The sequence below is a fragment of the Stegodyphus dumicola genome, chromosome 4 (assembly GCF_044657685.1).
Source record: "Stegodyphus dumicola isolate Sdum_Otavi_A_Nest chromosome 4, ASM4465768v1".
NCBI lineage: Eukaryota > Metazoa > Arthropoda > Arachnida > Araneae > Eresidae > Stegodyphus > Stegodyphus dumicola.
This window is the reverse complement of record NC_140771.1, coordinates 178,518,973-178,541,415: the sequence shown is the minus strand read 5'-3', so window position 1 is coordinate 178,541,415 and position 22,443 is coordinate 178,518,973. Positions and strand designations below refer to the sequence as shown.

The 22,443-nt window shown below is 31.5% G+C and overlaps 1 protein-coding gene across 3 annotated transcripts in view; it reads right to left on the bottom strand.

Annotated features, from left to right (window-relative positions):
• The window catches only part of CstF64 (cleavage stimulation factor subunit 2 CstF64), a 174,360-nt gene that overhangs the window by 28,304 nt on the left and 123,613 nt on the right, over positions 1 to 22,443 (bottom strand). The window contains exons 7-9 of one of the 3 annotated variants that reach the window (XM_085815839.1): positions 9,067 to 9,183; positions 6,204 to 6,246; positions 3,698 to 3,871 (exon numbers count right to left, since the gene is read on the bottom strand). In XM_085815839.1, coding sequence (XP_085671965.1) covers positions 3,698 to 3,871; positions 6,204 to 6,246; positions 9,067 to 9,183 — 334 coding nt within the window. Of the gene's footprint in view, positions 1 to 3,697; positions 3,875 to 6,203; positions 6,247 to 9,066; positions 9,184 to 22,443 lie in introns of all 3 variants that reach the window. The other 2 variants (XM_085815838.1, XM_085815840.1) reach the window with 2 other exon arrangements.

The window sequence follows — 22,443 nt, the reverse complement described above, 5'->3', positions numbered from 1 at the left end:
GTATAATTTATTATTCCGTACAAGGAAGTCATGTTGTGTACACATCAGATTTTTTAAATATAATTTCAATATATTACCATTATTTTAATGAAATTTATCAATGTTACAATGTTTTTAAAAAATCATCGAAAAAATCTCAGACCTCGGAATTAAAATTCTTTTATAGAAACTGATCTTAAAATTGCCAAAATGTTGATAAGTCACCAAATTTAGAACCATTTAATAAAAGAATTCACATCCCAAAAAGCAAAAAAATGTTTAAGAGCTCTTTATTAGAAAAAATGAGTTTCAAAATGCTTATGTTTCAGTCGTAGAAACAAATAGAAATTTCAGATGATTAAAATTAAGGACCTTCTGCTGATTTTCGCCAAAATTAAGGACTTTTAAGGACCAAAAATCGATTCCAAAACAATCTAAGGACTTTTAAGGACTCTTAAGGACTGTACAAACCCTGGATTAATAATGTTGGGTGACAAGCCCCTGTCAATAGCTATTGCTTTTAAAAAATTTAGTTCTTCATCAAGGGATAGTTTTGAGGAGCAACTTGAAGAGCATGGAAAACATATGAACAAAATGAAGATAACTTTTGTTTAGTCAGATGACATTGTTTGAAGTGTGGTGGAAGGCAAACCGATGAAGGTTTACGGTAAACTGTAGTACTGAAGTTGGATGTGTTACATGTGAATAGAATGTCGAGAAACGGAACAGAATTGTAAGTCTCAAGTTCAAAAGTGAACTGAATAGCAGGATCAATGGAATTCATTGTTGAAAGGACTTTATTTAAATCATCTTTATTACCTTCAAACAGGGTAAAAGTATCGTCTACATAGCGGAACCATACAGGGAAGTTTAAAGTTTCAAACAATTTTGATTCAAAATAATGCATGTTTACAATGGGAAGATTTTTTGAACTACTTGAACTGGAAGACTGTAAAAGAAGTTTTTCAAATTTAATTGCAAGAGTGTTTTTATAACAGTTAACTGCATTCTCCGTTCTAGGCTAAGACTTTTTTCAAGGGCAGAGAATTCTGGATATGAATTAGTGAGTTCCAGCTAAATTATGAATTAGCTAAATTATTTCTTAGATTAGTATTTACATTAGGAAACAGTAAATGAATTAAATAACATATATTGAACATTTTAACTTAAACTAAGAGCATGCACATATTTAAAAAAATTCTTGTAAGTACTCCATAATTTTGCTGTGTTATATTACATGTTATGTTATAATTAAGTACATATAATACAGCAGAATGCCTTATTGCTGTATTATGTAAAATTAAATATTATACAATACAGAAGGATTCAAGGGAAACTACAAGGAATTAAGGTCAGTTAGATCTGCACATTGGTTAGCTTACCTGCAGTTAAGCAAATTAAATGTGAATAGGCAATTCAATGCACAACAGTTCCAAATTCCACAAATCTGAGAAATTTTCTTAAAGCATAAGAGGACGGAATAACTAAAACTTAAAGTACTTAAGTTTTTCAATGATTGTGAGGATTGGCCATTTCATTTATTAAAGCATCTGTATGTTTAATTGATTATATGAACTTATTTCATCACAGTGACTGTTAAAATCAATCTGTATAACCCATGAATGTGAAAGGTTAATACTCAGCATTAAATAATTAGTCAATTTAAGAACATTAAGAAAGAGTTATCGAATGAAGTCAAAAATACTGGTCTAACAAGTACAAAAATAGTAAGAAAAAGGCCTTGTTTATTTCATAAATTAGCATATGCATAACATAAAAATAGCTTTTATACGCACATAAAAACTAAAGATTTCAAATGACTCATCCTTGTGCAAACAACCTACAATACATTGAGGCACGCTGCAATAAAAATCAAAGACTAAACACTGATGATGCATGCAAACCATACTACAATACATACAAAGGCTAACATATATACAGTAGTGGCCAAAATTGTGGACACTTTTGGAAATTTTTATGTTTTTGAGCTTTGTATGCTTATAGAAAATGTTACGTTTCGCAAAATGCGAACTTGTATACATCATTTTAAAGAGAATTTATTACTGAATTCAATACAAAACACAAAATTCAATTATTTGCAATACAAAAAATGTTATATGTACTTTAATATAAATAAAAAACACAGTAATGAAGTGGTTTGTAATGTCTAGCTTTCCTGGCCAATCACTGTTCTTGTTCTGAGAACCAATCAAATGTTAGTAACTGCCAGTAGAAGCTGACATCATGTTTACACTTGAAAAAATTCATTATTTTGCTTTGGTCTGTAGAAGGAGGACCTGTTTCTTATACACTGCAATTACAAGTAGGAATTTTTGTAAAAATTTTTAATATTTAGTCAAGAAGCAATGACATCAAATAAAAGAGTAGATTGGACACCTAGAAAGAGATGTAATATTATTGTGTAACGAGAAAGTGGTCTTTCCTATGCTGAAATTGCAAGACAGGTGGGTGGTTCAGTGACTACATTTGGAGTCCGAAAGTTTTGTTTAGGATATTAGGAGACAAATTCAATAAAAAACAAAGAAGGAAAAGGCCGAAAAAGGTGCACCACATCTATTGATGACAGAAGAATAAAAAGACTATGTCTCCAAGATAGAAAAATGTCAGCAGCGGCCATCAGAAGTGATCTGAATGATGCTGGTGTTTCTGTCAGTTCAAGAACAATCAGGAGAAGATTAACAGATGTTGGACTGAGAGGTAGAATTCCACAAAAAAAGCCTTATCTTAATTTTCAGCAATGGAAAAAAAAAAAAAAAAAAAAAAAAAAAAAAAAAGAATTCAGTGATCAAAAGAACACATTAATTGGACAGATGATAAGTGGTCACAATTTATATGGAGTAATGAAGCTAAGATATCGCTATTCGGTAGTGATGGGCGAAAACATGTAAGACGTAAAATAGGAGAAGAGCTACATCCTGACTGCACTCAAGCAACTGTGAAGAACCCAGTTAGTGTTAGGATTTGGTCATGCATGTCAGCAGATGGTATTGGTCGGCTTCATGTCATCGATGGGACACTGAATGCCAGAAAATACATTGACACTATTTTAGAACCAAAACTTCTACCTTCCATCAGAGATCTCTTTCCCAGCAATGCTTCGTTTATTTTTCAGCAGGATTCTGCTCCTTGCCACACGGCCAAAATATCGAAAGAGTGGTTTCGTAAAAAGAGCATTAAATTGTTGTCATGGCCAGGAAACAGTCCTGACCTCAATCCTATCGAAAATTTGTGGCACCGTTTGAAAACTCTTGTCCGAATGAGGCACCCATCAAATCAAAGGGAACTAATTGAGGCTATAATTGTTTCCTGGCATCATGTAATAACGAAAGAAGAGCTTAAAACTCTTGTCAGCTCAATGAAACGTCGATGTGAAGCTGTAATCAAAAATAAAGGGTACCTTACTAATTACTGTTAACTCACTGCAATCATCACTATCTAATGTATATCGATAACTATTATCGTTTAACTTTTTGTATTGCAAATAATTGAATTTTGTGTTTTGTATTGAATTCAGTAATAAATTCTCTTTAAAATGATATATACAAGTTTGCATTTTGTGAAACGTAACGTTTTCTATAAGCATACAAAGTTAAAAAACATAAAAATTTCCAAACGTGTCCACAATTTTGGCCACCACTGTATATCTGAATTTGTGATTTAAAGCAGTTAGCGTACAAATTTAACAATTTGCACACACCTCTTTCAGGAAATGTATTAGGCATCACAGGATTAGGAAGTACAGGTTTAGGAGGAGCGGGAATTACAGCAGGTCTATCGCCCAACAATGAGGGTCTTGACTGTTGAGTAGTAACTGGCCTTGCCATAGTCATTATAGGATTGGTAGGCATCATACCTGTTGGACATGTAGACACTGCTGCCAAAACAAAAAATAAATTTAGCAACACCAAAAATTAAATTAATTTTACACTAAAATGTGCAATGATTTCAGTGAAAGTTAGTGTTTAAAAACACTAAAGCACACATATAATCACAACTAATTATCAAATCATTCGCAATCATATTATTTTAATTCTCCCCTTTTTTTTTAATGATTTCAGTTCCAAGTTTGTTTCAAAAGTGACGAGTTGAAACACTTAACAAATCATCAAGATAATTCTTATTTCAATACTGAAATAAAACTAAAAAGGTGCACAGAAAATCTTTTTCAGATATAAGAGTGAAGAGAATACATAAAGGTAACTTCAGTGGATGACATTAATGTGATTGGGGTTAATGTTATTATTCAGCTATTGTTCTTGATTTGCAGAAGTTCTTCCCATCTGTATATGAAAACATGGAAAATACATTCCTTATTTTGATCAATCATTTCATTAATATGATAAAACCATTACAGAATATTTTTTTATAGTCGTTAAATAAAAGATAAATTCAACAAATAATGTCAAAGTAGATTATAAAAATTGTGAAGTCACAGAGAAATTTAACAAAGTGAGAGCTTAAATCATCAAACAGTTTGGTTTCATTTTCACTTGAACATTTAAAACTAGGAAAAAAAGCAACCTCAGCTTGGCATAGATTTTGAATAACTTGATCGATTTTGGAGGCAACCAGACACACGCTTTTTTTCTTCAGAAGCCCCTCCCCTCAAAAAAATAAAGAACACTGCAACTTATATATATATTCCCAGAAAACATCTACAACACACTAAAATTGCTTTTTTACTTAATTTAAAATTTTATGTTGGAATGTTGAGCACGGTGCTGATATTGCCGTCCTTTTTGTTCAGCTTGCAGTGAACAAGCATTGGGGAGAATGAACAGAGTACTACTTTATTTCTCCTTTTTAGCTTTCTTTCAGATTGGGGCAATGATGCAGCCAATGCATATGTAAATGCAAGGCAAAAAGGTGACCTCCTAGAGATAATTAGAAAAAAAGGCAACAAAGTGTAGAGACAATTTGAGAACAGAAAATTTTTGTTTGATTTTATTAATTATTAAATTATTTACTCCTCATTAGAATTATTATTTACTCCTCATTTAAAATTTTTGGAAGAGAAAGAGATAGTGATACATCAAGTTAATTATTTTTATCATCTAAACGCTGACATGTTACGGCTGTCATTGTTGGAAGATGATAGCTCATTACACCAAGCGGTGGAACTTGACAATGGCAGTTGTGACATAAGTGTTAATGATACCAGTGATAAAAAAGAATGATTTGATCAAAAAGGCAATCAGTCAAATATTGTGTCGTATACGAAAGCCTAAGGTGCCAAAAAAAAAAAAAAAAAAAAAAAAAAAAAAAATAATAATAATAATAATAATAATAATTTTAAGTAAATTTCATTGAAATTACTGCATTTATTTTTTATACTTGATACTACTGGTTCCTATGGGCCAATGCTGGCCAAACAGAAAGTTCACTGTCGGTCCCCAGGGACTCAATGTGTTAACTTTTACAATCACTTTACATTTTAAGATACATTGGTCAAATAATTTCCAGGAATGTTATGAAGAATTCACAAATAAACTTTTGTATTACAGATATTATGAACAGTTCATAAACAAACTTTTGCATTTCCCTAATTAAAATGCAGAAAAAACACTTGTTCATTCAATATTTTAATATTCAGTTAAATTCTGCTGTTACTTTTTCCTCATAGTTTAATATTTACATTTGGTTAATGCTACCAAAACAGAAATGAATTAAAAAATTTGTATCACATTTTTTTGTGGCAACTACTGTGCTCAAAAACATCTTTATTAAATTGACAAACAAACGTAATTGATTCTATTAGCACCATAATAAAATAAGATAGAGCCAGAGGAAAATTCATAATGAATTATTTCTACATATTAACTAAATAAAATTCTACTTAATAAAATAAGAATAAAATTCTACTTAATAAAATCATCTACCCATTCGAAACAGATAGGGAGACCCCTGTTAATGATTTTATTTATGTTATTATGTTAATTTAAAAACATAACTTCATACATGTTTTGTTAAAACAGATAAACAGATAAAAGTTCTAAATTTTTGTTGACAATTAATATAAATTAGACGAGTTTAACAACTGATTGAATTCTATAATTCTAATTTCTGAATATATACATACATATATATATACAATTCCATATCTTGTTTCTTTTAAAATCAACCTCTTCTTTTATGACAAATAATTTATTAAAGCTAAATGCGCTTTGAACTTTTAATTATTTATTAATTTTAAAATATCTTACCAGCAGGAAAAGTTGTAGGTGCTTCATTTAAAGCAGGAATATTCTATGAAATAAAGATAGATAAAATTAACAATATTTTTATTTTTAAACATAACGCCAGCTCTCTTTTTAGCAACATAATATAAAGCTTCTTAAATTTCAGATATTATAAAACAAAATAATAATTTAAATCAAATAAATATTACACTATAAAGAATAAAATTTTAGTATAAAATACATTCAAATTGTAGAATAAAATACTCCAGCATAAATAAAACATCCCTCCTATTTAAATATTACTGTCTTTGTTTTTTCCCCTCCAATTAGAACAGCTCTATTTAATATTTAAGCTAATAAATGTATGCCTCTACTTTTCTCTCTTTTTTGGTGGTAGTAGTGGTGTATCTCTGTGTGTGTGTCATGTCAATTCAATTAAAAAGAGAACAAATCACTTGATTAAATACTCTAACTGAAATATTATTAAAATGAGTCAAGTATTACTTAATCTCAGTTACTGAAGTGGTTAATTCAAGCAGCTATGCAAAAACAATTGTCGGTTCTTATTGTTTATATGGTTCTGAGTGAAACACTAAAATAATATATTGGTGAAGGTGACAAACCTGGTTTTCCGATTTTTAGCCAATACTGTTAGGGTAACACATTCAAAAGGCATGCCTGCCAACTTCATGATTAAAAATCAGACATTGGGAAAAAATTCAACTCTGTTGAACTCTGTTCCAGTTGTTGCATTCTTACCCATGCAACAACTGGAATATTTTCTTGAAGGGGGAAAAGTGATCGAAAAGAAATAAAATAATAAATAATTAAAATTAAATAAAAATATAAATAAAATAGATAAAATATTCAAACTAACTTAATGGTACATAGATAAATATTAAAATTAATAAATTTTAAATATGAAATTAAGTAATAAACAAAAATGCATTCAGTAGACTTGAGAACACAAAATGCAAAATTTGTAAAAAAAAATTTCCCATAAATCAGAAAAATAACTGGAAAAGAAAACCCCATTAAAAATATTGAAAATAACATTTATTTGAACATATTCACAGCAACTGACTTTTGTCAAAAGGGAATCAGAAAATTCAGCATAAGACTTATCATCCACTTCATATTTGAGAATCAAGATAATTTTAAGAGTTTGTATTGTCATAGAGTGGGACTGAGTTTTATTACTATTATTTGCATTGCCAAAAATGTACTTATATCCTGACCGGCCATAAGTTATGGTTAATAAAGCTTTCAAAACTTTACTGATAATGCCATACTTAGGATTTCTATCTATTTTACACATTTTTTCTGTGAAACCAACAAAGTATTCCCTCCTCATCAAAATCAGAAAGCAATGACAGTAAAACACTATAAAAGGCTTTGTTGAAGTCAGATGAATAAAAATAAGAAATCTTTTCATTTCAATATATATATATATATATATATATACATTTTCATTTTCTTTTGCAGAATTTTTTTCATTCAGTTTGACTTTCATGGCAAAGGTTCATCATAGTATGCTTTCTTATCTTTTTCCCTGTTTAAAACCCATTATTTTATTTCATCTCTTCATGATAAAACTTAAGATCTCACTGCTCTATTAGCATTTTTATTCCTCTACCAAGAGACAAGCTTGGGTGCATATGCTTTAGTGTTCTTATTTCTTGCCCATGCAACAACTGGAATATTTTCTTGAAGGGGGAAAAGTGATCGAAAAGAAATAAAATAATAAATAATTAAAATTAAATAAAAATATAAATAAAATAGATAAAATATTCAAACTAACTTAATGGTACATAGATAAATATTAAAATTAATAAATTTTAAATATGAAATTAAGTAATAAACAAAAATGCATTAACTCACCCCCCCCAAAAAGTTAAAGTAAATTAATGATAGTAAGACAAGCTATTAAGAGTTAGGAAAAATAAATATTTTGAAAAGTATTATATAAAATTGCTCCTTTTAGTACCAGGCAAATAAATATTCATTTTTTCATATGAATCACATTTAGACTTTTTTTTTTTTAATTTTCTATCCCAGCTAATTAAGGGTTCTCACATATTTCACTCTTCCCCAGAAGTTAAAGATTACATCCATTACAGAATATCAGTATCAGCCTTACAATATGCCAAAAGAAGTGATACCAAGCCCAAAATTCCTAACTACTTGATAAAAATTTAGGAAGTACCAGCTGAATTTAAGTGTTGCTAAACAGAAGTTATATCAAAGATTATGTATCATGAATGGCAATATGGACAGATAGAAGAAACAAATGATGACAGCTAAAAATAATTCTGAGGACTTTAAACCGAAACTATGTCTCGACCCTATCTAAAGCTAACCACATATAGTGAAAAGACCTCTTAGCAAGTGCAAAATACTCAGTTCCATATAGTGGCTGACACTAGTGGGTGAGATTCTGAAACACAGGCCTGCCACCATGCCACTTCTTTGAGAGCAGATATATTTTAAAAACTGCTTGGAAAAACAGACACTAAAATTCAAAAGAGAAGATCTTTGGATTTGTACCCTGGAATGATTCTCATCCAAAAATGGGATGGAGATGGACAAATTATATGATGTCCAAAACCTACACGAATGACAGGCATAGTGCTTGTCTCTTGGCAACAATATACTGATTTGGTTGCAGGTCCAAATCACAAAGATTAAAAATAACAAAAATGATGCTAACTTAAGTGTAAAAAAATACATTTTTAAAGCTATGTATGGTAAGATTATATATATATATATATATATATATATATATATATTAAAAAAAAAAAAAAAAAAAAAAAAAAAAAAAGCTTTAGTTATTAAAAAATGCTGCATATAATAATATATTTATAATAAAATGAATAATGTACATTACTGGCTGAGTTGGCGGAACCATTGGTTTTACATCGGGGGTAGGTAAGAATGGTTTTACATCAGGTGTTGGTAATAGACCAGCTGTTGTTGCTTGTGTATTTGTCCCATGCAGCATCCCCTAAAATAAACAAGTTACTGTAAATCTCATTCAAGTATAGCATATAATGTTAAAACACAGTAAAAAAATAATACTTTCAATATTTTTCACACATAATGTCAGTGCAATATTCTCTCAGATTTTAAATTCACTCAAAAACATATTTTATACACACATTTAGCAAATACAAAACTATATACAGTCAAAAGTCGTTAACTCGGACACCCATAATCCGGAATGATCTATAATCCGGACCTCAAAGCTACAAACTTTCTGTGCATGCATCGCGTTGACGCATGCGCGTAAGACCTTTACGGCTGCGAATTTGAGTGCGCAAAATACGTTTACGAATGCATGTTTAATGTATAACGGATGGTGTAAGCTAAGCTAAAATTATCTAATTATCTATTTCAGTTAATGTTGCAGATTGCGTTGTTCCTTAATCTTTGAATTGGATCCAGCTTATTATTTTTTGCAGACTGTTAGAGCAATTTTATAAAAGTAAGCTTGAACTTTCGATTATGTCAAATAGAGTTTCCGATTTATATTTAGTAATATGTAACGGATCTACAAAGCGAAAGAATGGTTCGGAGTCCATTAAACAAAAAGTGGAATTGCTGCAAAAAATGAATACAGGCATATCCTTTGTTTATCTAAACTTTAACGTTTGTTTATCTTTAACGCAATGAATTGGAAGTTGATCTGTCAGCACTATCCTTATCTTCAGGGCAGATGTTTTTATTTTATTTGGCTTATAATTGCTTACTAAATGTAGTATTTCATTTCGATGTACTCCGTTTTTGATATGATTTAAATCAAATGCCTCGTCATTATAATTCGCTTCCGATAGCGAAGAAAGTGACAGAGGTTATTGAAAACGAAAAAATTTCGATTGACATTAGTCAGTATTCTTGACACAGCAATTATAGGACTTGAACAGCGGAACTTTGTAACTGAACAAGAAATTATGTCTGTTTATAGAATTAAAGAGAATGTATTATCACATAAAAAACGAAGCAACTTAAACAACCATTGAAAAAAAATGTTTAGTAAACAAATAAATATTAAGCTTTTTTTTTTTTTTTTTTTGTTGTAAATTTTGATACACTTTAGATCATAATTTTTCTTTATTTCGTAAATTATGGTTTCATATTTTTAATTTTATAATTTCTGCATGCCATTTTACCAGATTTAGACTGATGATCTATAATCCGGAAAAATCGATAATCCGGAATCGCCGAAGTCCCGACGAGTCCGGATTAACGACTTTTGACTGTATCAGAAAGTTTGGTTCTTTTTTGCAATGGAATGCTGTTAGCACCAAACATAAATGTCTGCATGAAATCTAACTAGATTATGACAACATAAATATAAAGCTTCATAAAAAGACTAACTAATTTATATATAATTAAGGTAATATATCTAATGCATAATGTACACAATACCAAGGCTGTATGTGATACCAAAGAATGCAATTCTCTAATTTTTTTAAGCAAAAACATCAGAGAACTGCAAAAAGTTGGCACTAGGCATAAATTCACCAAAGAATGGTTGTATGTATAAAAGCAACTGAAAATCTATAATATAAAGTTACTAGATTGATGTCCATTCTTTCCCCTTGTTGGCAACAACACTAGTGCTGATCTGAAGCAAACAGGTTACCACATTTGTCACTTTCATGCACATTTGGAGACTGCTACTCAGTTAACAGAAAAACATTGAAAGATCCTCAATTCGCTAATAAAATCACATGGAAATGACAGATTAACACTATACTCAAAAAGCTGGATAAAGGAAAATATAAAAAATAAAAAGTATTTTTCAATTCTCTTAAACTGATGTCATCCTTTTAATTATTTTAAAAAATTCACTTTATACACAAGCTTAAAATAAATAATAAAAAATAAGCAATTATACCTTGACATGTTAATAAGTAACTTTTTAACTTTTCACTTAAAAATACTGCTACAGATTTTTCTCTCATTTCCTTAATGATCACTCAAATCAGATAACTTTTTAATCACATATTTTGCACTGTAGAATGAGAGAAATTTACTAATTTAGCGATATCTCAAACTGAATCTCCAGCCTTATGATAAAAAATGATCAATTTTCAAATGCTGTTTCCTTATGACTATGAGCCATCTTTAAACATTAAATAAAATATAATTAAGTAAGCAAGCAAACAATAAATCTAAACAATTTTTTAAGCATTAACAAAATGCAAAAATAAAAAGTGGTATACGATAATTTTATTTATGAAATTTTACGAAAATGTTTCGGTGTACAATGAACATACTTGTCAACCTATGAAACTCAAAAATCAGGAGATTTTTCACAATGTTAAAAAGACTTTTTAAATGATGAAAATATAGTTTTTGATAATGAATTCACTTTAAATAGTAACTAATTCTTAAATGCAAGCAACACAAAAATACCTTACACATAAAAAACATTTTTATTACTTGCATTGAAAAAAAAAAAAAAAAAAACCACTTTAATCAGTTTTTGTTCAAATGTTATAAACAGTGGCAGATTTTGCCTTCTTTAAGAAAGAAATTTCATAATTTTGTTCCTAGCAATTGCCACGTAGGCCTGCTTTCGCTAATAAAAGTTTTTCTAATTTGTCATCACTAATATTAGATCTAAATTTAGTCCTCGTTTTCCCAACAACACTGAAAATCCTCACACACTCTGCATTACTATGGGGAACTGTCATTCACTATATTTTAAAATTCCATCAGCATCTTTCAGTTTTCCAATTAAACTCCACTGGGTGTCAGTCCTAGCTGATTTTATAACTTCATCCAAGTTTTCTAATTGTAAACTGCTGTTATGCAGCTGTTGGAACTGTTTCAATTTTCCCTTCCTTTTAGAACTCCTTTCAAGATAATAATAAATATCAACAATGTGTTCATCCACATTTATTGGTAAAGAAGCTCCCCCTTTTTCAGCTGCTAAATTTAAGAGGAGACAGGTGCACCTCACATTCTGCAAATCTGAATTTTCCTTTCTAAAGATGCCTGCAACACCAGTCTTCAAGCCTACCAATACTGGTGCATTATTGGCACTAAGTGCTAAGCAATTATCCAGAGGAACTGCATTTTCTTTTAAAGTTTTAATAATTAGCTGTGCTATATTAAAAACCTGTCAAATGTCCTTCTAAAGTGGGGACAGAAAGTAAACTGCACTCAATTTCTAAAGACTCTGGATTAAAAAAAGAAATAACATTTGGATCAGTTTTGAATCGGTATTATTGCTTCCGTAGAGAGGCAGAACGGAGCAGTTTTAATGCAATCAATAACTGAAGATTTATTTTTCAAATGCAGTTCTTTAACAATTGCACCTGTTTTGATTCTTGAGTATTTCTTATCGATTTCACTATCGGGAAACATTTTTCTTAATAAAACTGCAGCGTGATCTGATGCATTCTGTGGCAGGTTGTGCTCCAGTAAAAAGGCAGAGAACAGATATTCTGCATTAATAACTTTTTGGTCCTTTGTTTCTGAAGAAAAATGTAATTTTTCGTTTTTTTCAAAACAACTCCTGTTGTCCTTGTGTTTTTGTGTATGCACATGTTTGAGAACATCCGCCCTTCCACCATGCGAAATCGAAAAATCGCAACGACAGGCGCAACACATCGCAAATTTATTACATTTCCTTGAGGAAATAACGGAAGGAAAGTCAACTGTGTATGATTTTTGAAACGTACACGTTTCACCTTTCTCACAGACATAACAAAAGATGATAATTTCTAAAACTATTTCCCGAAGGCATGTGTACTCGCACAACTTGCTACGAAATGACCGAAATAAATAAAGAACTATCCAAATAACAGCTTGCTTTGTCCTCATTGGCTAATATATGCCAGATGACACACAGTGGAGCACGATGCCCATTGGAGAACTGGAAAACGGCGTTTCTGGATACGTATATGCTCTCACTCACAAAGCAGAAGTTATCTAATTCGCAAGGTTTTGTTTTAGATATAACCTAGGGAAAATTCAATTGCTTTCAGACGTCCAAAATCACTTTACTTTTTTTTTTTTTTTTGTTCATATAACAAAGTATTAAGCAAAGTTCCATAAAAATCGTGAGAAATTTTAAGAATAAGAAAAAGTCGGGAGAAATATATCGTAAATCGGGTTGGCGGGAGAGCGGTCGAAAAGCGGGAGTCTCCCGCTTAAATCGGGAGAGTTGGCAACTCTGGTAAAGGATTACAGTTCATATTCCATCTGCATCTATGCTGATTGTGCGATCCAGTAAAACTTACAATGTCCCAATCTACCTAATATAGAAATGTTCACTTTATGTTAGTATATGCAAATTTTATGCAATGGAACATAAGTTTAATAACCATAAAGTAAAATAATAATCAGCATAAATCATTACAGAAAACTGGCTGCTACCACTGCTGCTGCACACTTAACAACAGAGAGTTCGCTGACCAGAACACACATGAACACCTGACGTTGGTTATGTTGGCAAGTGAAGAAAGTTAAGTGCAGCTAACATTCTTCACTGTGTGTTTGACCCAGTTAGTATCATACCTTCATGTAAATTTGCTGAAGTTGTAACCCAGTTAACCCTTTGAAGCATGCGATATTATTTTTATAAATTCTTTAACTAAAAATTGTAGAAATTGAATATTATGATCGTAGAGGCAAAGAATATATGAATTAAAAAAAATCTACTCTTGCCCATTGTTCTGTGGTGGTCGCACTGTGCAACCACCGTGCGTCTAGGACTTTGAAACCTACTGAGGTAGTAGGGAAAAAAAATTTACCTTTCTTCGTGGGCGTTTCCAATAAATGACAAAATTTATGAATTTTTAAAAAATGTACGTAAGAATTGCATTATATATAATTTTTTTACATTATTTTACAAAGTAAATTGTCAGAAAAAATAAAAGTTTATGTAATTTTTCTGTAGCAGTGAAAATATAAGTACCTACATAATAAGGACGTTTGGCTAAATGGATTAAAAAAACTCAGTAAAATAAGGATAAATCTCCCGCCTAAATCGGGAGAGTTGGCAACTCTGGATGAATTTTGTGGTGTGTTTTATCATGCCTCCTTACAGTTTCAATTTCAAAAAAAGATAATAAGTCATTATTAAAAATTAAAAAGTTTGGTTTTATTTAAAGTCATACAGAGATGTTATGAAAAAATATTCGGCTTCATATTCGAATTTAATTTCAGGCTACAGCAGACCGCCACTGCGCAGTATTACTGCTCATTTTTGGAGCACAATCTCCGACCAGCTTTGAGAAAAAAACGGTGACACTTTCTGCAGAACACTCCTCTCATTTTGCATGACAATGCTCGGCCGCATGCAGCACAAGCTGTGACTGATTTTTTCAAGCGATGGGGCTGGGAAGTGCTTTACCATCCACCATACTCCCCAGATCTAAGCCCTTGTGACTATAACTTAATTCCTAAGATGAAGGAACCACTTCGTGGCACTCGCTTCCAAACTGTTCCCGATATTCTTGTGGCAGTAGACTGGTCTATTCAAACTATCAACAATACAGGCGCTGCTACAGGTATTCTGCGACTTCCACATCGTTGGAAACGGGTTGTACACAATGCTGGCGATTATATTGAAGGACTGTAAAACATGGTGACATGAATCACTTTTGTATTCCTTGTAAATAAATAATTGCCACTATTAAAGTTCCAACCCTCGTATATTTCTCATTCAATTAATACGTTGAGTGCCGCGCATATTTGGTGGGGTTTTCCCATGACGCTAACTTAAAAATTTTTATTATGCAATGTATATTATGTTGAAATATTATCTACAGAAGATAATGTGAGTTATATTTGTATAATCATGCTTAATGCATTTTTCGTGGTGGGAGTTACCGGTGACCCCCAAGTTGCTGTAGACCATTATTGCAATTTATAATTTAAATTTTTACGATTTATTATTCTTTAAACCATTATAGTAACAATGGCACTATTTAAAAATTTATCAATATCAATATTTACTCTAATTATGTATTTTACTATTGGTCGTGTTGCCAGTCACCGGTGGCACCCATGGTGCTGTAGCCAAGTGAAGTGCAGGTCACTGGCGATTCCCCACAGCAGTCAACGTGTTAATTCAGTTCTCACTTTGCAACATTTAAAAATTTTTTTTGAAAAATCAAATCTATTATTGCTACATGTTACTCTTAATCCTTTGCGGTCGGATTAAATTTGGAGATGGGTATTGTACTGGTTGGAATTAATTTCCGTCGATAGAGAAGGGATACATAACACGCAAGTTTATGATGGATAAACAAGATTTAGTAATTCTTTTGTGAACTTTAGATATATCTTTATTCAATACACTAATCTAGAGCTGTGTTTTTGTATAAAAATTATGTTTTATAATTCTCCTTCGTGTGATATTTTTCAAAACACTCTCCAACATGCAGGCCAGGTTTTTGAGTGCATGTATCGCAAAAATAATTGGTTTGGTGCCTTCCACCCTTAATCTTTCTGTTTGAACATACACTACAATCTTTACTTTTTACATTTTCACAATGCCGCAATATATGCAGTTTTCCATGAAGTCTTTTTTCCTTATCGGAGGTCGATGATCTTCCTGATTTTGAATCTGTTCCGTCATGAAAATCACCTACCAGTTGTGCCATCAATTTTCGGACGAACATAAAATGTGGCATAGGTGTCCTGATCTCTCTTCCAGCTGAATTTTGGGGAATTATTTTGGAATATTTTAAGAAGTGAGAATGTCTAATTACTGTTAAATACAATTTATAAAATATTCTTTGGAATTCTACAAGGTATCATCGAACGTTGTCAATTTCACTGCATTCAAAAGACAACTGACTCGCCACTGCGTCTTGCATGGTGAGCGCTGGGTCACAACTTTTGTTTAGATTAGATTATGTTATCTCCAATCAATGGAGCACCTTATTGGTTCGTGAATAGATTCTTTAGGCATTAAGGTTCGTATAGGAAAAGAGTAAACTGATACATACAGTATACGATTCGTATAGTTCCTTGCTGTGGTGGCTGAGAGCAGACATACAACCGGAACGGTAAAAAGGCCTTGGTGGCTGACAGCAGACATACGACCAGAAAGGTAAAAAGGCTTTGGTGGCTGACAGTGGACATACGACCGCAAAGGGTTAATACATCATTAAGGTGCAAATCAGTAAATGGAATTCTGTATAAGCTGTAAATTTCCTTTTGGTCTCACTTAGCAAAAAGGCACTGATTGTGCAAAAAGAATTAATTCAATATTCTGCTGTGTTTCAAATGTAAACATATATGGCTGCTATGGTAAAAAAAATTAAGCTTAGCTGCCACTTAAACAACTTTTAAATTGCTGATAATGCTACAAATATTGCACGCAGATTAACTAAAGGCATAAAAACTTTAACCAGAAGATCATCATAATTAAATCATTTTTAAAGCAAAAAATGCACACTTTAGCAATATATAAGAATAAAACTGAGTTCACCGAGCCAAGTAGCAGAGTGGGTGTTTGTGTGTGTATATATACTTTACGTGTGGTCAATTATAAACAAAAAGCAAGGTGCAAAACTACATGTTATAGCAGTCCTATATACAAAATTTCAACGTTCTGAGGGTACCTCTTTTTTGAGTTATGCAAGATATATACATACAAACATCATGAAAAAAAAATATCTTCTGAATCAATTTTAAATCCATTTTACAATCCCAGTCCTTTATTCTGTCTTCACATGCAGATGTCACTCAAAAACATCATTAAATTGCATTCAATTGTGGTCAAAATGGATATTTTTGTTTATATATGATATCCGAAATTTTTCCAATTGCAATACTTCTTTTACTTCATATAAAGAAGTAAAAATGACAATAGCCAAAAGAGACTCGGTATTTTTGTCTGGACTATGATGTTGAACTATGCCTCTCACCTTGTTTTAAGATATTTCACTAAATCAGATCTTTGCCCCTCTCCAAGAAAGAGCTAAGTAGACATAATAGTAGTAATTGTAATCTAACACAATTGCAAAAGAATTGTATTTTTTATACATACAACCATAAATGTAACTTTCCTGTTAAATGCTGATACATCAGAGAACTTCCAGGGGAAATATTCTTTGCAGAAAAAAGTTCTTCTGTGTACTTAAATATATTTGAAATGTTAATTTTAATAATATTTTCTTATTTAATGTAAAATGAACAAAAAATGTGACAATTTTTGTATTGAATTTGAGAAAAAATAAAACAGTTAACGTGGTGAATGTGATCCTGTCCACGACTATTTTGATAACATTAAACAAAAAGAAAAAGTATCCTTCAAAATAGCAATGGAATTTAATTAATTTAACTAGAAATATAAAAATAGATACTTCCACAGCATTTTAATAAAAAAAATTCAAAAGTTTGTTTGCATTTACTGCAAAAATTCATCTATGAACTGTTCATAACATTTTTGGAAATTATTTGTCCAATGCTGTCCCTAATCCTTAGAGGACATCCTTCAATAAAAGAAAACTTGTCAGTGTAAAAATTACAATTAGGCACAGATGCAACCTTAGTTTGGTACAGATGTTTTCAGATAATTTTCATTTCAGGGGAAAAATCATCTGCGAAATTTTTTTTACTCCCCAAAAAGGATTTTGTCTGATTGCCCTCAAAATTGATAGCAACTGAAAACCTTTGGCAAACTACTTTTCTCTAGCCTAATATAAAATGATCAATTAAAATCAAAACTTAGCTTTTTAGCAGCTTAATTCCTTACTTATCGATATTTCTTTGTCACTTGGCAATTTTCATTACAAATTTTTAATTCATTTAGCAATTTACTTTACTTTAAAAAATGTATTCTAAAATATTTTGATCATATTAACCAAACTGTTGAATAAGCAATATCTTTTCTATGGGCGTGTACAACGTTGGCAATCTGATAATACAATCTAAAAAAAAAAAAAAAAAAAAAAAAAAAAAAAAAAAAAAAATTCAGATTTTAAATTACGTCCAAAGGGGCTTTTTTTTAACACTTTGTCTGTTACCTTTATTTATTAAATATCATGTTCTTCGCACTTTTCAGTTCAAGAGCAATATCACAAAATAGTTTTAACTTGAGCTTATCCTTTAGAATTTTCGATACATAGCCTCACACATAAAAATGTTTTTTCTGTACAATGTTGCCATTGCTCCCTTTGAAATCCTTGAGTTTGTTAATCAAAAATTCGTTAAAGTTTTACAAAATATGAAATTGATAATAAATTCCAGATTTCAAATTTGCACTTCCACATGCTCATATTCGCAGTAGGATTACATCATTCAAAATTCAATGGATTAGTGTACTGTTGTTTTACCACACTGCGAGAAATATACATACATTTACGCAGGTTTTTCATTATTTAATTTCTTCAAATATAATGCAGAATTCTAACATTTGGTGACAACAGTTTGAAAAGTAAAACGGACATTCATAGCGAACCAACACTAAATCCAACGAATCCACGAAAACAATAGTCCTTAAAGGACAAAGCCCCTTTGGACTAATAAAAACATTAACTTATGATCACATTATGCAGTGTCTAGTGTAATTAAAAGCTCAGCAAACACTAATGACCCAACTTATCTTTGCCTAATTTATGCTTACAGTACGCAAGTTATAAGACAAAGTATCTCATAAAGCAAAGTGACCAGACGTCCCGATTTTTAACAATTTGTCTTGCATCCTGCAGCATTTCAAAAAAGACCTGCTTTTTGGAAAGAATGCACAAGCTAGGGAACGCCGAGAGAATATTGTTTTCAGCGGTCATGTGGCTATTTCGCCAGGATATGAGTTTTATATTATTTTTGTTAACTTTATAATGTTAAACTTTAATAATAACAAATAATTATTGAGAGCTGCTTATCAAAGTTTGCATTGTTGATCAGTTGTTGGAATTCAACCACCACTGTTTGGATTTAATAAACAATGGCATTTTTTGACATTGGCAATGACAAAAATATTTTGTAACTGTCTCTCAGATGATACGCATCGTACTGTGAACTAGTTAAACAAGTGATGACAACAAATCAGTTAGTCAGATAATTTGGGTAAATAATTTACTTATTTCATAAACACATATTTTTTAAAAATTTAGCAGACAGTACTCTTATTATTTATATTTTATAGTGGCAGCAAAAGTGCCGGCCTTGAAAGTGAAACTTACGACTTACGTTATGGAAAATTTAAAGGGGAAAAAATACAAATTAGTATTGTAATTATTTAGAAAGAAATATAGGATTAAAATTAAAGTAATTTTTAAAATACAGTTACTGTATAACAAAAAAATTAATTTAATATATAAACTAACAATTAAATATGTTCATGTAATTTTGTATCTACTTACTATGTTTTTAAGCAATAGCACATTGTTCAATAAGTCCCGGAACTAACCAACAGATGGTGTTAGTAATAGCAACTCGATTTCGTTGTTCAAAAGAACTAATCTTCAAATTACATGTTTCTGATTTTCATGGCAATCGGACCAGAAACAGCAAAGCCACTGTGGTGAAAGTAACACTACTTGTACATTTGTGAACAAAATGGACAAAAACGAATTATGAGTGTTGATCAAACATTGATATTTAATGGGAAAAATTACAGTGAAAGCTCAGCAATGGCTTGAAGAATGTTATCCAGATTCTGCTCCATCAAAAATAACCATTTACTAATGGCATGCTGATTTGAAGTGAGGTCGCACGGATACAAACAATATGGCACGCTCAGGTAGGCCAAATAAAGCAGTCACTCTGGAAAATGTGAAACAAATGTTGAAAATAAAATGAAAATGAAAGTTCGTGAGATTGCTGAGATGGTAAACTTATCAACTGGAAGTGCATGTCTGATTTTACACGAAAAGTTGGGCCTGAAAAAAGTGTTTTCCAAATGGGTGCCGCATGTGCTGACAATGGAACAAAACCAACAATGAGTCAATGATTCACAGAGTTGTTTGTCACTGTTTACTTGCAATAAACATGATTTATTGCCTTTGTATGTGACAGTGGACAAAACATGGATCCATCATTTCACTCTGGAGTTGAAGTGGCAGTCAGCTGAGTGGTGTGCAGCTGGTGAAAGCTGTATGAAGCGTCCAGAAACGCAACAGTCAGCTGGCATCAGTGTTTTGGAATGCACAAGGTACAATTTACATCGACTACCTTGTAAAAGGAAAATCTATCAATAGCACCTATTACAGTGAGTTATTGGTGCGTTTGAAGGATGAAATCGGAAAAAAAAAAAAAAAAAAAAAAACAGCCATACATGAAGAAGAAAAAAATTGTCTTCCATCAAGACAATGCAAACACTGGTTATATTGAACGAGTTAGGCTTTAATCTGCTTCCCCACCCACCATACTCTCTTGATCTAGCCCCCAGCGACTACTGGCTGTTTGCTGATCTCAGAAAGATGCTCAAGTGAAAGAGATTTCGCTCGAATGGAGGAAGTCATCACTGCCACCGAAGCTTATTTTGCAGACAAGGACAAATCGTTTTACAAGCATGGTACTGAAAAGTTAGAAAAACATTGGAATAATTGTATAGCTCTTGACGTTGATGAATAAACATGATTTTTTTTAAATGAATGTTGTTTTCTTAGTTAGTCCCAGGACTTAGTGAACGAAGTCTTATATATGTAAAAATGTATAGTATAATTTATAAAAAAATTATTTTTTTTTAGATGTTTAACATAATGGAGTAGTAGTAGTAGTACTAGTAGTAACAGAGGAATCTGTTACTACTATTACTACTACTACTACTCATTATGTTAAACAATGAGTTTTCATAATGAGAAGAAATCTAAGAAGTGAATTTCCTTTTATTAATCTTTTGAAGACGGGATGGCCATTATAGTGGCCATAGAGTCCTCTGTTTGAAATGACAGGGTTGTCCACTTTAGTGACCATGTCTTTTTCCCCCATTTTCCAGACTGAAAGTGTGGGGTGAAATGTCAAATTTGACGTCCCTGGGGTTTTAACTACTTATCTCTTTCAAAGGTCTTTGTGTTAAGAATCTGATTTTTCCCAATTTTTCCCTTTTAGTTCTTGTAGCTACATTGCTACAGAATTTGTGATAACTGCATTTGTAAATTATAAACAGAGCCTTGCGTTACTTTAGAATATTTCATATTTTCGTAAGTTTTTAGGAATTATTTTGACATTTTCCTAGCAATATGCTGAAAAGAGGTCTGACTGAAGAAGAAATACGAAAACTTCTTCAAGAGCTTGATGATGAAATATATGCACATACATATATCTGTATGTTTATACACGTATGCATAAATCCACACACAAACACATACATATGAATGCATATGTGTACCTGTGTGTGTACATGTACGTGTCTGTATATACGTTATTCTCATTTAAGGATATGCATGCTTTCATCTTTATGTGCATATCTGCACTTATACCATATTATTATATCAGTGCAGACATACATACTACATGGATATGTAGGTATACATTTCCATAAACAAATATAAATTTCCACGTACTTGTATACACGTACAAGCACTTTTTCTTACATTCTTACCAGTTCATTCTTAACAGTTCTGTCTGTCTTTACTTCCATAAATATCTAATTATGCTGAAGTGACCTTCACACACAGAAGTTCATTGTGATGGTACTGTTATTCAGACAAATCACAAGAACATAAATATAAATTTTGTGTCAAAGGAACAACAGTAGTTTTACAATTTCAGTCTGAAACCTGGAAATTGTAAATACACTAAAACTAGTCAATCAGTTTCAAAGGCCATCTCTAGCCATTATATTCCAGATGTACTGATATACTATTATTTTAAACGGTATCTCTGTGTCTCGATTTCATGGTCAAATCATTCTGAAGTAAGATGTTCAGAATGGATTGTGAAATTTCACTATCCGTTGAGCTCCGGGGATGCAAACAGGATGTAAAAGCTCTCAAATAATGTACAAATCATTATTCTACGACAGCACATGTTCCTCATCTGAATTTCTGAACCTAGACCTTTTAAGTGATTGAATGCCTTTGTCATTCATTACACATATATCTCAGCAACTACGTTCAAGTACAAATTCCTGGAGGGCATACCTTGGGCACTCAGTTATGAAATAGTTTCGATATGATAGCATAATGACCGATGTGCTAATGAAACCAATGAATAGATGCCAAATTTTCAATAAAAAAAGAGAAAAACAGTTAATTCAACTGTGTCAGTATAGATTTCGCATGACCTGACAATGAAGATTTTTTGAGTAACTGCAAGTAAAGATACTCGCTAATATATCGTAGAA